This window comes from Brassica oleracea, chromosome C7 (assembly GCF_000695525.1).
Source record: "Brassica oleracea var. oleracea cultivar TO1000 chromosome C7, BOL, whole genome shotgun sequence".
Classification (NCBI taxonomy): Eukaryota; Viridiplantae; Streptophyta; class Magnoliopsida; order Brassicales; family Brassicaceae; genus Brassica; species Brassica oleracea.
The window spans coordinates 32,896,900-32,912,373 of NC_027754.1; the positions used below are offsets into that span (position 1 = coordinate 32,896,900).

At 36.8% G+C, this 15,474-nt stretch overlaps 4 protein-coding genes across 4 annotated transcripts; 2 read left to right on the plus strand and 2 right to left on the minus strand.

The window, feature by feature from the left end:
* Positions 1–201: 201 nt before the first annotated feature.
* On the minus strand, positions 202–2,676 carry LOC106303121. The gene is made up of 6 exons (XM_013739471.1): positions 2,604–2,676; positions 2,464–2,525; positions 2,257–2,368; positions 1,964–2,152; positions 1,013–1,854; positions 202–801 (listed from the first exon to the last, which is right to left on the minus strand). The coding sequence occupies exons 1-6, from the start codon at positions 2,674–2,676 to the stop codon at positions 202–204; spliced, it is 1,878 nt and encodes a 625-aa protein (XP_013594925.1).
* Positions 2,677–4,357: 1,681 nt separating this feature from the next.
* On the plus strand, positions 4,358–8,817 carry LOC106306606 (acyltransferase-like protein At3g26840, chloroplastic). Its single transcript, XM_013743280.1, has 13 exons — positions 4,358–4,876; positions 5,669–5,720; positions 5,964–6,019; positions 6,124–6,282; positions 6,384–6,488; positions 6,592–6,707; positions 6,779–6,900; positions 6,993–7,101; positions 7,188–7,318; positions 7,400–7,766; positions 7,863–7,976; positions 8,157–8,242; positions 8,333–8,817. Exons 1-13 carry the CDS (start codon positions 4,492–4,494, stop codon positions 8,631–8,633), a joined length of 2,103 nt encoding a protein of 700 aa, XP_013598734.1. The 5' UTR covers positions 4,358–4,491; the 3' UTR covers positions 8,634–8,817.
* A 59-nt stretch (positions 8,818–8,876) lies between these two features.
* On the plus strand, positions 8,877–12,861 carry LOC106306607 (acyltransferase-like protein At3g26840, chloroplastic). The gene is made up of 14 exons (XM_013743281.1): positions 8,877–9,353; positions 9,440–9,491; positions 9,719–9,774; positions 9,852–10,010; positions 10,094–10,198; positions 10,296–10,402; positions 10,518–10,639; positions 10,740–10,848; positions 10,933–11,063; positions 11,149–11,521; positions 11,592–11,705; positions 12,160–12,245; positions 12,345–12,454; positions 12,549–12,861. Exons 1-14 carry the CDS (start codon positions 8,966–8,968, stop codon positions 12,737–12,739), a joined length of 2,103 nt encoding a protein of 700 aa, XP_013598735.1. The 5' UTR covers positions 8,877–8,965; the 3' UTR covers positions 12,740–12,861.
* A 229-nt stretch (positions 12,862–13,090) lies between these two features.
* LOC106305467 (pumilio homolog 15-like) lies at positions 13,091–13,498 on the minus strand. Its single transcript, XM_013741832.1, has one exon. It carries the CDS (start codon positions 13,496–13,498, stop codon positions 13,091–13,093), a length of 408 nt encoding a protein of 135 aa, XP_013597286.1.
* Positions 13,499–15,474: the final 1,976 nt, after the last annotated feature.

Sequence of the window (15,474 nt, forward strand, 5' to 3'; positions counted from 1 at the left end):
CTTTAAGGTCTCCATCCATGTTCATCTTTCACCCTTTTGCACCACAAATGTCACTAAACACCTCTAAGAACTCTATAGCACACTCCAGCCCCTAATAAAGACCCATGTATGCAAAATGGACCCTAAAGATGCATAATTCCTAATCTACGTGATCATTATGTACAAGAAATGATGGTTAAAACCATGTAAATATGCAAGATATCAATATATGGCAGCAGATACTGCATGAGCACAAGGGATGGCCAGCGCGCCGAACTCCTTGCAAGAACAAGTTTTCTTATCAAGATCCACACGGTGATACATCCCATTTCCATTAACAACTTCGTACTCATTGTTTATGATGTGTTTGACAGCATATCCTGTGGAGTCTTTGAAGTTGCGCATGACGATATCAGTAACTTTCGGAGTTAGTGCCCCCACATTCTTTGCTGCTGCATCACGTCTCGAAGAGAACCATCCCATCACCATTGACCTAATATACTCCAGAAGAGGGACAATTGGGTATTCTCTAGCCTCAGACAGTGTTGCGTTCAGAGACTCAGCGAGGTTACTTGTCATAATGTTGTACCTTGCCCCATCAAAATGTGATCTAGTCCAGTGCTCAAGTCCAACCCGGATCAGATAATCCGCACAAGCGCCGTCAACCACCTTGAGCTCGTTGAAGTGCAAGTAGAAATCCTCCAGTTTGTAAGCTCTTGCTGCTCTACCCAGAAGGTACCCCAAATGCTTCTTCTTGAAGATCGTCTGGACGTTCCTCTGGAGATGTAGCAGGCAAGAACAATGCTTAGCCATCGGATAAACCTATTAAAAGTAACTACAGCAGTTAGCAAACTGTGGGAGTGATCTTATTCTACAGACTACCAAATAAGTTAACCGCTAACTTATGCACTATAGTTTACCCTTAATATTTTAAATAGAGGCAATGCCAGACTACCAAATAAGTTAACCGCTAACTTATGCACTATAGTTTGCCTTTAATATTTTAAATCGAGGCAATGATGTAAGTGCTTACTCTACGGATTCCAGAGTATATTGCGGTGTGTCTGTCAGAGACAAAGACTAAGTCAGTAGCATCAGTCACTACAGCAAGGAGCTTGTTGAAGAACCATGTCCATGATTGGTCATTCTCGCTATCCACTATCCCAAACGCAATCGGAAATATCTGATAGTTCCCATCTTGTACACTTGTTGTGAGCAAACACCCTGCAAACTTCCCCTTCAAGTGCGTTCCATCAATGATGACTACCTTTCTCATGAAATCAAATCCTTTTTGGCTTGCCCCAAATGACAGGAAGAGGTACTTGAAACGCTGGACATTGCCTGGTCCCTTGCTTGTCTCCAATGCGACCAGAGTCCCAGGATTCGCAATGGCCAACTGCTGGAGGTAGAAAGGTAAAGTACTATATGCTGCCGCAACATTTCCACGCCCATTCTCTATAGCAATCTTCCGGGACTTCCAAGCAGTCCAGTAGGATATCGGTACACTGTGGTCTCTCAACGCTCCTGGCCTTGGGCCACTTCCGATACCAACATACTTGCTCCTCATCATTCCCCCAACAATTGATGAGGTTGCATGTCTCCTAAACTGCCCCCGCTCGCTAACAGTGCAATGGTGGTTACTATCCAATGTCTTGATTTCAAACAGCGGGCACCCAGTGATTTTAGCTGCGTACACCCGCCATTGACAGTTAACTCCACTGCACTCCAGAACCAGTTTTCCGGGCTCAGACTTCCTCTTGAAGTATATGTACTTGTTAGCCAATGCATGTAGCGACATGTGAACCTTGAAAGCATCCCGGTCGACAAATACTTGCCCCACATAGAGCTGATTATTGCTGCCTATTTCCTCTTCATCTGAAATCAGCAATTTATATAATGTTAGAACATATATACAAACTCATTTACCAACTAACTCATCCATTACTCGGAACAAATAAACTTATCCATCACGGGGGAAGCTTACCTTTTTGCTCACCAGCATAAGCTTCATCCTCCTCAAGTGCCACATCGGCCCCCTCCGTGTTTGCAAAACCAGAGCCAGAACCCATCTGCAGCCCGAAGAGCTGACCACCCCTGATGTCTGGACCAGTCATTACCCCCTTGCCTTTCATATATGAGCCCACCCGTCCTCCATCAACGTCGTCAGTAGTAGCTAAGAAAACAATTAACACTCAAACGCATCATTTATCCGCTAACTATATATACTCCATCAACCAGTTCATTTCCAACAAAACACTCAAATAAACTTCTACTTACCTATCGCCAATGTCAGGTTCGCTCCAGCTGGCGGTTCTGTAGGTATTTCCTCAAGCCGGATCATCCCTTCAGCATTAGGTATGAAAATATCCATTTCATCTGATGAATCGGTCTGAGAGGAGTTTTCATCAATCACCATCAGGGGCTGAAAAATCTCATCCCTTGTCAGACGCACGGCGTTCCTACGGATTTCCACCATCTGCTCACTGCTGCAGATATGGTCATCAACTTCTCCTCGCTAACTTGCAGATAACCACCCGAACGGAAACCTTTATATGGTAACAACAAAGTTAGCATACAAGTATACAACTTAGCAACCAACATATTTAATGGTTGATAATGCAAACCTCTCCACGGTATTGGTTTAGGTGGAACAACATCAGTCCCGTCTTCCGTCAGCCCGAACTCCTCCCTCCGCATGGTGTGGTAGCGGCCAACTTCCACGTTTCCATAGGCCACACACAAAGTCAATTTAACGTAGTCCATCCTAACCGCATGAAGGGCTCCACATCTTTGTCTTCTAGTATGTCAACAGGCGGTGTGGTGTAGTCGCCAGGAACTTTCATCCACTCAGGGAAGTCATAGGTCAAGGCGACAGGTTCAGAAGGGAGTACTCGGTATTTACCCCTCACCATAGCCACCAAGTCGCCGTAAGTCTCATTCTCTCTCAACACAATATCGTATTTCACTTGTGTGTGATCCATGTCGAACCACCAGGTCCCATGTGCAAGTCTCTGCCATTCACCTACAACAACTCTCACCAGGTGCCCCATTGCTTGTACTTGAACAAGTTCGTTGTTTCCTGAACAAAAAGACAGAACACAGATTGTGAATCTCTAGTTTATAACAGCGAACACAACCGTCTATTAATCATCAAAGAGTTGTTTCCTGAACCAAAAAGACAGAACAAGTCTATATAGATGAATATATGTCAATAATCTTCATACCTCTCCTCTAAGAGATAATGAACACTGTCAAACGAGTTCCTAATCTCTAAACTCTCAATCACAGTTTTCGTTTTCACTTTGTCTCTCACACCAATCTCTCAACCCTCTGCTAAGTATATATATTCTATTCTATGAACCCTAGTACCAAACCCACAACCCAATATGCAACCACCGTTCCACTTACCGAAGCAATTGTCATCATAACGAGTAAGGAGATCTTTTTTACCCAGCAGTTCCTCGCCTCCGGCGCCTCTTTGTGTCAGTCACGCTCCTCTCTACACGCCTCAACCAAATCTCAGTTTCTCTACTTTCTGACACACACACGCGTTCTATCGGCGAACCCACGAGGTTGAAAGAGCCAAATCGTGGCCAAAAAGTCATTGTTTTTGCCTATATCTAAACTCATGGGCATTAACCAAATTTGGGTCTCTTTTGGGTATATATCGTCCATTCACTCAACTAAGAAACATGCGATGTGAACACCGCCTCTAGGAGTCTAGGATATGGAGACTTGTCTCGCTCCCTGCCAGTTGAAAGTTCAATATTTGTTTTTGTAGAAATCTTAGTAGATGAATCTTGCACGTATGTAAATTATAACAAAATCCAAGAAGTCACTGTTATTGGTTTATACCCAAAAAGCATATACTTTTTCCTTTTAACTCTTTCTTTTTGTTGCTCTAGACTATCTTAGATACAAGAGGTGGCAAAATTGATCTTTTAGAGACAGAAAGATGGCAACAAAGTATCTTTTCTAAAATTTTGTTTTGCCAACTTAATCAATCAGTTTACATATGTAAATAAAATTGAATAACCATTTATTAATGACTTGTGTCAGTTGTTTGAAATTTTGTTTAGTCAACCAACTTTTTTGCCATTTGTTCTTGTTTCTAATTATTTCTTGCTAAACTTATTCAAAGTTCATTATTATCTTGTTAACTAGGACTACAAAAACAGTTCTTTTCATTATTTAAGATATGAATTATAATTTTAGTCGCATGGTTTAGCACCAGATTTGTTTCTAAACGAATCTAATCATTCAACCAATAAGTAGTAGTACCACTTAAATTATAAAATACAAAGCATGTACTTTTCACATGTAGCGTTCCAATTGTTATTGTTAATATCTAATATTAGTTTTTCGAAAGTGAAATATTAAAAGTTGTCTTCTCCGCGCACTATCTTGGCTCTTAGTATGGGACGAGTTCGTCGTATCCTCTTCATTTTCAACAAATAGAAAAACAGAAAAGCTCTTCCGAGGAAACTCAAAGATCTCTGGAGATTCTCTCCAATGGCAGCCACAGTACTTGGCTCCGTCTTCGGTATCTCTCCCGTCTCTACAGAAAGAGTCTGCAACGCTGACTTCCGCAGTACGAAGTCAAACCTACGAGGAAGAACGCAGGCTATCAAATCGGTAGCACCGACGAATCACGGTGGTGTTCGACGAGTACACAAGAACAAGGAGGATGACGGAGAAGGAGCAAAGGTGGCTAAATTGGTGGAGAGCCCGTATTCAAAAGTGGAGGCTGCGCGTCCAGATTTGCGGAAGAGGTTGTCGGATTTTTTGGAGGATGCGAGAGATTTGGTCGGAGATGATGATGGTCCGCCACGTTGGTTCTCTCCGTTGGAGTGTAGCTCTCAGGCTCCAGGCTCGCCTCTTCTCCTTTTCATACCTGGTTCGTCCTCTAATTAACCGAGCAGTAGATCTTGGACCGAAACTGTAAAAAAATAAAAACAGGTTGTTTTGTTTTTGCCATTTTAAAACATTTTACATTGGTTAACAAGAGGTGTCCAGTAATAGACGTGGATGGTGGGATTTGATTTGTGGCGTTGACCCGCATGGTGTGCTGATCCTCGCCAGACCAGTCAAATCAAAGTGCTATAATTAGTGGCAACATAAATGAAGCTTATGGGCGATAGTGATACCAAAGCTGTTGTACTCAGTTTCTAGTTTCTAGTTTCTAGTTTCTACTAGGGGTCATAAAGATTGTCCTCAATTTTGATGGTATCAATGAACCGTTTTCCCAGATCATCCCGGTGTGACGGTGTCCGAACATCTTGATGAAATCTAGATTTTACTTATATATTCACTCTGCTTTGTCATTTAAAAGAAAACTAAATAATTTTTCAGACAAAAAATTAACCCAGTAATAGTAGTATTTCATACAAGTCTCCTTTAATTTTAAGTTTTTTTTTTATTATTTTTGAAAATACAAATAAACAATAGTATACATTATATGTATAACTATATAGCATATCAGATATATATATCCATTACAATTTCAATATTTGTAATTTGCTTCATTTTTAATGGATAATAAATTCTAGTATTAGCTTACTTCATAGTTTGAGATAATCCCTTGTTAAGATCAAATAGACACAAATAATGAAATAGTCGAAAATATTTTAGCTCATCACTAGTTTCTACCATATTTTAAGACTAAACTGAGAAACTAGAAACCTTGCAGGTACCGATGGTACTGGACTTGGGCTCATTAGACACCACAAGAAACTCGGGGAGTGAGTAATTTTCAAATTTTTGTTTATATGCTTCTTCATTTTTCTTTTGAAGTTTGCAACTTTGCATTAGCTTCTTCTTTTTCTTTTTCATTTTTGAAACATTCATGCTTATGTTTCTTGATCCATATCAGTTGAAAGAATAAAATGAGAAAGCAAGAAGCCTAAAATGAAATTAATTGAATATGGTTTCTCTGTTTCTGGAAGTTAGTCATTTTCTGATATTTTTTGTTATCTTTTGAGTAGGATTTTTGATGTATGGTGCCTTCATATTCCAGTCAGGGATCGCACTCCAGCTAAAGGTGCCTTATTTTTTGTACCAAAACAAAAGAAGAGAAAAAAAAATTCTAACCAAGAAGACAGCTTAATGAGGGATAAAATGACTTTTGTTTATGTGTGTTTACAGACTTGGTGAAGCTTATTGAGAGGACAGTTAAGTCAGAGAACTATCGTTTCCCAAACAGACCTATATATTTAGTTGGTGAATCTATTGGAGCATGTCTTGCGTTAGATGTTGCATCCAGGAATCCCAACATCGACCTTGCGCTCATCTTGGCTAATCCAGGTACAAACCTCCATCGGTCTGTGAGATTCTATCTTATATTGTCGGTAAACGTTATAACGTATATGTAAGTTTTTGCTCATCGTATATATTGTTTCTTGCAGCCACAGATGTCAACAACTACATGTCGCAACCTCTATCAGGAATGCTGAATGTTTTACCAGATGGAGTTCCCACACTATTGGAAGAAATATTTGGTTTTAAGCAAGGTAGTACACTTTTCTGTTCTCTTGTCATTTTGTAGTTGATGTTTGCCTTCCAAAACGTGACAAACATATGGTTTCTTTTTTTCCGGGGCACTTTATTACGCAGGTGATCCATTGACTGCAATGTTAGACGCTTTGACGAATGAATTTTACGTCCACCAAATGGGTGGAGTTGGTGGAGGGATACTAAGAGATATCTTTGCAGTTTCAGCTAATCTTCCTGTAAGCATTAATTTTTAGTTTATAGTCAATGCATTTATTATTATCAACATCTAAAACAAATATATTTGCAGACGTTGAGTAGGATGTTCCCAAAGGACACACTTCTTTGGAAGCTGGAACTGCTCAAGTCTGCTGTTGCATCTGCCAATTCTCACATACACGCGGTCAGAGCTGAAACACTCATACTTCTGAGGTCTTAATACTTAATCTCTTTTTACTTGCAAAGACTTGTTCCAGCTTAAAGCTTAGGTGTAATATGTGAATATCTGGTTATATCCATTGCAGTGGACGTGATCAATGGCTACTGAACGTGGAAGACATTGACAGATTGGCGCTCACATTGCCAAAATGTGTTGTCCGCAAGATGAAAGACAGTGGACAGTTTCTGTATTTCGTAAGTGACCTCTCTTCATCCAACACAGAAGATATATAAACTGATAACTACACTTTAACTATCTCTTGGATTACGTCTCATATTAGGAGGACGGCGTCGATCTGGTTACTATCATCAAGTGTACATGTTTCTATCGCCGTGGGAAGTCTCATGACCACCTTTCAGATTACATCATGCCTACCACATTTGAGTTAAAACAACAAATAGACGACCACAAGTAAAAATGCTTAACAAACCAAATTAGTCTATTACTTAAGAGGTTATAGCGAATAGTGAATAATAATTTTCTACGTTGCAGATTGTTAATAGATGCTACTTCCCCTGTAATGCTATCAACTCTAGCAAACGGTAAAGTTGTAAGGAGCCTAGAAGGTTTACCTTCGGAAGGACCTGTTCTGTACGTTGGCTACCACATGTTACTGGGATTTGAGCTAGCTCCTATGGTATCACAGCTCTTGAAAGAGAGAAACATTCACTTGCGCGGTTTGGCACATCCCATGCTATTTGTAAACAACCAAGATGCGTTGGTCGACACGCAGATGTTTGATAAATATAAGATAATGGGTGGAGTTCCTGTTTCCAATTTCAATATCTACAAACTACTGAGTTTAAAGTCTCATGTGCTTTTGTACCCTGGAGGTGTCCGTGAAGCTCTCCACAGAAAGGTGCTCATGAGAATATATTTAATAGTTTGTGACCCTTTTTTTTTTACAGTTTATGCATTCTTGGGAGGTTATATTATTAGAGGTTTACATGTACAGGGTGAAGAGTACAAGTTGTTTTGGCCAGAGCAACCTGAATTTGTGAGAGTTGCATCTAAATTTGGAGCGAAAATAGTCCCTTTTGGTGTTGTTGGAGAAGATGACATCTTTGACGTAAGATTTTCTCTACTCAGTTCTGTGAACCTCTTGTTTAGCATGTTAGCAAGAAGCATTGTCTCTATGTATAGAATAGAAATGATCTGATAAACACTATACTGGTCTACTTTATGCATCACCTGAACCTTGGTTTGCAAGTTATTAATTTTGGTTAGGATAATGGATGATGAATCTCAGATTGTACTGGATGGTAATGATCAAAAGAACATCCCTATCCTAAAGGATTTGATGGCAGAGGCAACAAAGCAAGCTGGCAACTTAAGGTGTTTTATTTTATCTACACAATTTCTTTTTATCATTTTATACTCATCAAGTGAAACTAAACATGAGTTTGAACTGTTGTAAATTACTAGGGAAGGTGATGAAAGCGAGTTAGGAAACCAAGATTGCTATTTCCCGGGACTTTTACCTAAGATTCCGGGGAGGTTCTACTACTACTTTGGTAAACCAATAGAAACAGCAGGTAGGGAACAAGAGCTAAAAGACAAAGAGAAGGCTCAAGAGTTTTACTTGCAAGTCAAGTCAGAGGTCGAGGAGTGCATTGCCTATTTGAAAATGAAAAGAGAGAGTGATCCCTACAGAAACTTGTTGCCAAGGGTGTTGTATCAGGCTTCACATGGTTTCTCTTCTGAAATTCCGACGTTTGAGCTCTGAAATTCTCTTTTCAATTGTTTACAATATAGAATAATTAATGTGGCTATGTTGTAAGTAGACACATTCAATTATGATTCATGATATTTAGATGTTTTTTTATTTTCATGAACCATGGAAGTCTTAAGGTTGTTCTTCATACGTAACTCGTGAGATTGCGTTTCAGCATAATTTAAGCTTCATACAATGTTCATGCGTCCATTAAGTTGTTAAAGATTAATACCAAAACTTTTTCTCTCTTTTTTTTGTTTTTTGCGGCTTTTCAATTTCTTAAGATGTGAACAACAACAACATCTTTGAGAAAGAAGTGAGAAGAGTGTCTTGAGATTATTACAATGAAAGGTACAGTAGTACTTGGCTCCATCAACGGTCTCTCTTCTGTATCGTCTCTCTCAAGAGAAACATTCCGCAACGCTGGTTTCTTCTGTTGGAAACAAAGCTCATCCTCGAAGTATAGACTCACGGCGATCAGACTAGAATCATCGACTACGACTCATGGAGGTATTAGACGAATAAGGAAGAATCAAGATGAAAAGGTGGCGAAGGTGGTTGAGAGTCCGTATGCGAACGTGGAAGAGGAGCGGCCTGACTCTCGGAAGAGCTTGTTAGACTTTTTGGAAGAAGTGAGAGACTTCGTTGGAGAAGAAGGCCCACCTCGTTGGTTCTCTCCGCTTGAGAGCTCCGTTCAGGCTCAAGGCTCTCCTCTCCTCCTTTTTATACCTGGTTTTTCTTCTTGATCTTCTTTGGCTTTTCCTATAATCTCCATGGAAAATTGAGATCTTACTGTTGAAGTTTAAAAAAACTTGCAGGTATTGATGGTACTGGACTAGGGCTCATTCGCCAACACAAGAAACTTGGAGAGTGCGTAAACTTCAAAATCTTATTTATCCCTTTTTCATGTCGTTAAGTGTTTGCTATTACATTTATTTATTTATTTTTCATTTTTTTTTTTGTAAATTCCTCGCGCAAAAAAAAACTAAAAACTATAAAGAAAAGCTTAAACTGAAAACAAGAATATGGTTTTTCTGTTTTTGAAGTACTGACATGTAATGGATCTTCATTTCTGGTGTGGTTGTGACTTTGAGTAGGCTGTTTGATATATGGTGCCTTCATATTCCAGCCAGGGATCGTACTTCTTCTAAAGGTACCTTGTTGTCTATTAAAGATTGCTTTCTGACCAAGAAGATAGTTGAAAGCTGATTTTGGTTGGTGTGTTTACAGACTTGGTGAAGCTTATTGAGCAGACAGTTAAGTCAGAGAACCATCATTTCCCAAATAGACCTATATACTTAGTTGGAGAATCTATTGGAGCATGTCTTGCGTTAGATGTGGCAGCCAGGAATCCCAACATCGATCTTGTCCTCATCTTGGCTAATCCTGGTAAAAACCTCCATCGGTCTGTAAGGTTCTTTATTTTTCGGTAAGTGCATATCGTTGATCATCCTATACACCGTTTGTTGCAGCCACACATATCAACAACCTCATGTCGCAGCCTCTATCAGGAATGCTTAATGTTTTACCAGATGGAATTCCCACGCTATTGGAAGAAATATTTGGTTTTAAGCAAGGTACAGTTTCTTTGTTCTCTTCTCATTTTCTAACTTGACTTCTTGTAGTTGATACTTTCTCAAGGATTCTTTAAGTGTCTCCAAGTTTATTACACAGGCGGTCCATTGACTGAAACGTTAGAAGCCTTTTCAAATGAATTTTCTGTCCATCAAATCGGTGGAATGATGCTAAGAGATCTGTTTGCAGTTTCAGCTAATCTTCCTGTAAGAATTCATTATTATAAACTCATTAATACAAGCCCATAATAGCTATGCATTTGAAATTTACTTATTGTATTCACCTAATAATGTGATCAACATATCAAAACAATATTTGCAGACTTTAAGTAGGATCTTCTCTAAGGACACACTTCTTTGGAAGCTGGAAATGCTCAAGTCTGCTATTGCATCTGCGAAGTCCAATATATCCGCCGTCAGAGCTGAATCACTGATACTCTTGAGGTCAAATTAATACTGAATCTCTTATACTTGCAAAGAATGTCCTAACTCCTAACTAAGAGCTTAAGTGTAATATGTGAATGTATGTTTATTACCATTGCAGTGGACGCGATCAATGGATGCTGAACCTGGAAGACATTGACAGATTCTCGCGCAAGTTGCCAAACTGTATTCTCCGTAAGTTCAACGACAGTGGACCATTTCTCCTTTTGGTAAGTGACATCTCTTCATCCAGTTCACAAGAAATATATTCATAAACTACACTTCAACTATCTCTCTTGTACATCTCACGTTAGGAGGATGATGTAGATCTTGTTACAATCATCAAGTGTACATGTTTTTATCGCCGTGGGAGGTCTCATGATTACATTTCAGATTACATTATGCCTACGCCATACGAGTTAAGAAAACAACTAGAGGAACACAGGTAACAACGTGCCTCATTATAGTTTCTCTCTATGTATCTTTAAGTAAAAGGGTATAGTACTGAGTGATAATTTTTTACCATGCAGATTACTAATATATGCTACTTCCCCTGTAATGCTGTCAACTCTAGAGAACGGTAAGATTGTAAGGAGCCTAGAAGGTCTACCTTCGGAGGGACCTGTTCTGTACGTTGGATATCACATGATATTGGGATTTGAGTTACCTCCAATGATAGCTCAACTCATGAAAGAGAGGAACATTCAGTTGCGTGGGTTGACACATCCGATTATTTTTATGAACAAGACGATAGTACACGACATACTCGACCCTCAGATATTTGACAAATATAAGATAACGGGTGGAGCTCCTGTCTCTCATGCCAATATCTACAAGTTGCTGAGTTCAAAGTCTCATGTGCTTTTGTATCCTGGTGGTGTCCGTGAAGCTCTCCATAGAAAGGTGAACATAACCTTTTTTATACAGTTTTTGTATTCTTGGAAATTATGTTATTAGAGGCTTACATGTACAGGGTGAAGAGTACAAGTTGTTCTGGCCAGAGCAACCTGAGTTTGTGAGAGTTGCATCTAAATTTGGAGCCAAAATTGTCCCTTTTGGTGTTGTTGGGGAAGACGACATCTGCAAGGTAAGCTTTCATAGTCATAAGCTCCAATCGGTTATGCTGTTTAGCAAATCAGCAAGCAAAATAATACTAAACAACTTAGAGAGAAAACTAATATATGTTTTAAATTTTCTTTATTAATTGTGTGAATAAATAATTCACAATACTAAAAAGAATACTTAAGGCCCAACACTTCTCAGATGTCAACTTTGATAGAAAGTACATCTGCAACATTGTAGCATTTTACTAGTGCACCGAGATTTAAGCTTCGCTAATAAGAAATGACAAGTCTTTATTCCGATTTCTACATTACTTGACATTCTCAGCTTCTACCTAATTCTACAGATTACTGCGTTCCACATATTAGATTTGTTCTTTTTAGTTGATTTCTGAAGTGCTGATAAAAGTTCCATACCTTGTATTCACCCGAACCTCGGTTTTAAAGTAACTTTGGCTGGGAACATTGAATGACTCTCAGATCGTTCTGGATTCCAATGATCAAAGGAACATCCCTATCTTGAAGGAATTAATGGAAAGGGCAACAAAGGAAGCTGGCAACTTAAGGTGTTTCCACGCTACACTATATATACATTTTTTTCTCATGTGTACTCTTCATGTAAATAGTCATATGATCACTGACTTTGAGCTTTCATAATCTTTTAGGAAAGGCCACGAGAGTGAATTGGGAAACCAAGATTTCTATTTACCAGGGCTTGTACCTAAGATTCCAGGGAGATTCTATTATTACTTTGGAAAGCCAATAGAAACATCAGGTATATATGTTCAATGTAAATTAATGTTGCTTTGATCTACTCTAGATCACTGATCTGAGTACTTGCAATGGCTTTTTTTCTTTCTTTTTGGCAGGTAAGGAACAAGAGCTAAGAGACAAAGAAAAAGCCCAGGAGCTTTACTTGCAAGTCAAGTCTCAGGTAGAACAATGCATTGCCTATTTGAAAATGAAAAGAGAGAGTGATCCCTACAGAAACTTGCTGCCAAGGATGTTGTATCAGGCTTCACGTGGTTTCTCTTCTGAAACTCCAACGTTTGATCTCTGAAATTATCATCTCTTTGATCATTTACAGTACTACTTTATATTTTATTTTTCAAATCATGAATTGAACAACAAATTAGTATAGATAAATAATAGAAGAAACATAAAAGTTTTGTTAAATGATTATATAAGCTTGTCTCTTAATGGCTATTGAGTGTGATTAACGGCCATTGTTTTTACAAGTGGCATAGATAAATAATAGGAGAAATATGAAACTTTGTGTTCAAAAAAAAAAAAAAAAATATGAAACTTTTTGTGTTAAATAATAGTCCTTAAAATGATTCTCTCTCGTATTAATAAATGAAGAATATTACAAACTCAGATTTTCATAAAGTGTATAAGCTTGTCTCTTCAACTAGTAAATCCAATCAAACGCTTTATGCATATAGGCCCCGCCTTGCTCATGTTTGCCCGCCCACACTTTTAAATAGATACCGTTTTCTCTGGCTCTCCAGTCCCACAAGGCTCCATTATCACTGGGACTTACCTGTTTGAATGCTGTAAAGCTCTGAGTGTGTCTATAATTAGGCCCTTGTCTCAACGTACACATGAAACGCGTTGTCCCGAAAATGTTGGTGTTGAAGTATTTTTCATATCGTGCTCCTGGTTCTATCATCTCTGTCTTCATTCGGTTGTCTTTGGAGTAACAGCTTATAGAGAGCTTTTTCTTGAATTTGAGTTCGTTTGAAATCCTGATGCTGCCGTATACATGGCTAATCATGCAGAAGCTAACCACACATAGAAAGATTGAGAGATTTTTCATATTTATTTTTAGGATACTGATGATGTACTTCTTTTTGTGGTCTAGATTATATATACGCATCTATATTGCTATATATGGTATTTTAGTTTATAAATAGGATTATAGAAAGACAAATAAGATGTGTTGTAGATGCTCTAATTAATAAGCTATAGATAATCCTCACAAATCCACAGCTTGAACTTCTGTTAAAAACTGCTATCATTACTTTGGAAAACAAATAGAAACAGCTGGTATACATGTTAAATGTGCTTTGACTACTGTAGATTGCATGATCTGAATACTGGCAATGGTTTTGTTTTTGTTTTTTCTCTTTCTTGGCAGGTAAGGAACAACAGGCCCAAGAACATTACTAGCGAGTCAAATCTCAGGCATTGCCTGTTTGAAAATGAAAAGAGAGAGTGATCCCGCCAGAAACTTGTTGACAAGGATTTTGTATCAGGCCTCACATGGTTTATCTTCTGATATTACAACCTTTAATCTCTATGACTATCATCTCTTTCATCATCAATTTTTTTTCACAAGTAGCATAGATAAATAATATGGGAGCAACATAAAACTTTTTGTGTTAAATGGTAGTCCTTAAATTGATTATTCTCTTGTATTAATGAAGAATATATACAAACTTCGATTTTCATCTGTAACTAGATCTTGACCTGCGCAACCGCGCAGGTTTTTGTTTTTATTTATTTTTATATAAATATTTTGTTTTCAATTCTAAATTGGTATATATTATAATATATGTGTCTATCAATTTTTTAAACATAATAAGTTTACGATATATATTTTTCATTGAATAGATTGTTTTAAAATTTCACATGTATTTGTATCTTCTTTTATATATATATATATTATCGGATTATTATTTCATTATTAAAACCATAACTATATATATAAAGATTAGTAAAATATTGTTTTATTGTCATATTCAAAGATATTGTAACATTTCACAAATTTAGAAAGTTTTTAAAAAATTAAACTTTTCGCTTCATGGATTTATATTATCGAGTAAATAATTAAACATTTAGTTTTTGCTTAATTTTTAAAATAAACTATATAGTTTAAAATTTGTTTTCATTGGTTTAAGGTAGTAAAGATTAATCATTGTTAGATAATATTATTTTTGATATTTTTTAAATTTTTTTTATAATTTTAAAAGTTAACATCGACATATATTTAAATATTTAACATATGGAGTTATAGTATTACACCATTAAATTATATCTATTTTATTTATATTGTCTATAAATCCAATGGATCATCTATTCTTTAAATCCAATTATTGATAGCCCAATAAAAATTTCTGGTAGACCCAAAATTTAAATGATAAGATTAGAGATTAAATATAACATGACTTTCTAGGAATAGGTCCATTAGGTCCATTGTTTAAAAAATCACACATGAATCAAGGTTGTGACTACATGTTTAAATATATAAACTAGATATCGATCCGCGCAACCGCGCGGTTTTTGTTTTCATTTATTTTTATATAAATATTTTGTTTTCAATTCTAAATTGGTATATATTATAATATATGTGTCTATCAATTTTTAAAATATTATAAGTTTACGGTACATTTTTTCATTGAATTGATTGTTTTAAACTTTCACATGTATTTGTATCTTCTATATATATATATTTTCGGATTATTATTTCATTATTAAAATCGTAAATATATATATAAAGATTAGTAAAATATTATTTTATTATCATATTCAAAGATATTGTAACATTTCACAAATTTAGAAAGTTTTTAAAAAATTAAACTTTCCGCTTCATAGATTTATATTATCGAATAAATAAATAAACATTTATTTTTTTTTAATTTTTAAAATAAACTATATAGTTTTAAAAAAATTTTCATTGGTTTAAGGTAGTAAAGATTAATCATTGTTAGATAATATTATTTTTGATATTTTTTAAATTTTTTTTATAATTTTAAAAGTTAACATCGACAAATATTTAAATATTTAACATAT

Bases quoted from the DNA above. Each gene is read 5' to 3' on its own strand.
- LOC106303121 (XM_013739471.1), bottom strand. From the start codon at position 2,676: ATGCGGAGGGAGGAGTTCGGGCTGACGGAAGACGGGACTGATGTTGTT. The intron at 2,153-2,256 runs GTAAGTAGAAGT...TTGTTTTCTTAG, and splicing joins GAACCTGACATTGGCGATAG to CTACTACTGACGACGTTGAT. The intron at 1,855-1,963 runs GTAAGCTTCCCC...TGCTGATTTCAG, and splicing joins TTATGCTGGTGAGCAAAAAG to ATGAAGAGGAAATAGGCAGC.
- LOC106306606 (XM_013743280.1), top strand. From the start codon at position 4,492: ATGGCAGCCACAGTACTTGGCTCCGTCTTCGGTATCTCTCCCGTCTCT. The intron at 5,721-5,963 runs GTGAGTAATTTT...TCTTTTGAGTAG, and splicing joins CACCACAAGAAACTCGGGGA to GATTTTTGATGTATGGTGCC. The intron at 7,102-7,187 runs GTAAGTGACCTC...GTCTCATATTAG, and splicing joins GTGGACAGTTTCTGTATTTC to GAGGACGGCGTCGATCTGGT.
- LOC106306607 (XM_013743281.1), top strand. From the start codon at position 8,966: ATGAAAGGTACAGTAGTACTTGGCTCCATCAACGGTCTCTCTTCTGTA. The intron at 12,246-12,344 runs GTGTTTCCACGC...ATAATCTTTTAG, and splicing joins AAGGAAGCTGGCAACTTAAG to GAAAGGCCACGAGAGTGAAT. The intron at 12,455-12,548 runs GTATATATGTTC...TCTTTTTGGCAG, and splicing joins AAAGCCAATAGAAACATCAG to GTAAGGAACAAGAGCTAAGA.
- LOC106305467 (XM_013741832.1), bottom strand. From the start codon at position 13,498: ATGAAAAATCTCTCAATCTTTCTATGTGTGGTTAGCTTCTGCATGATT.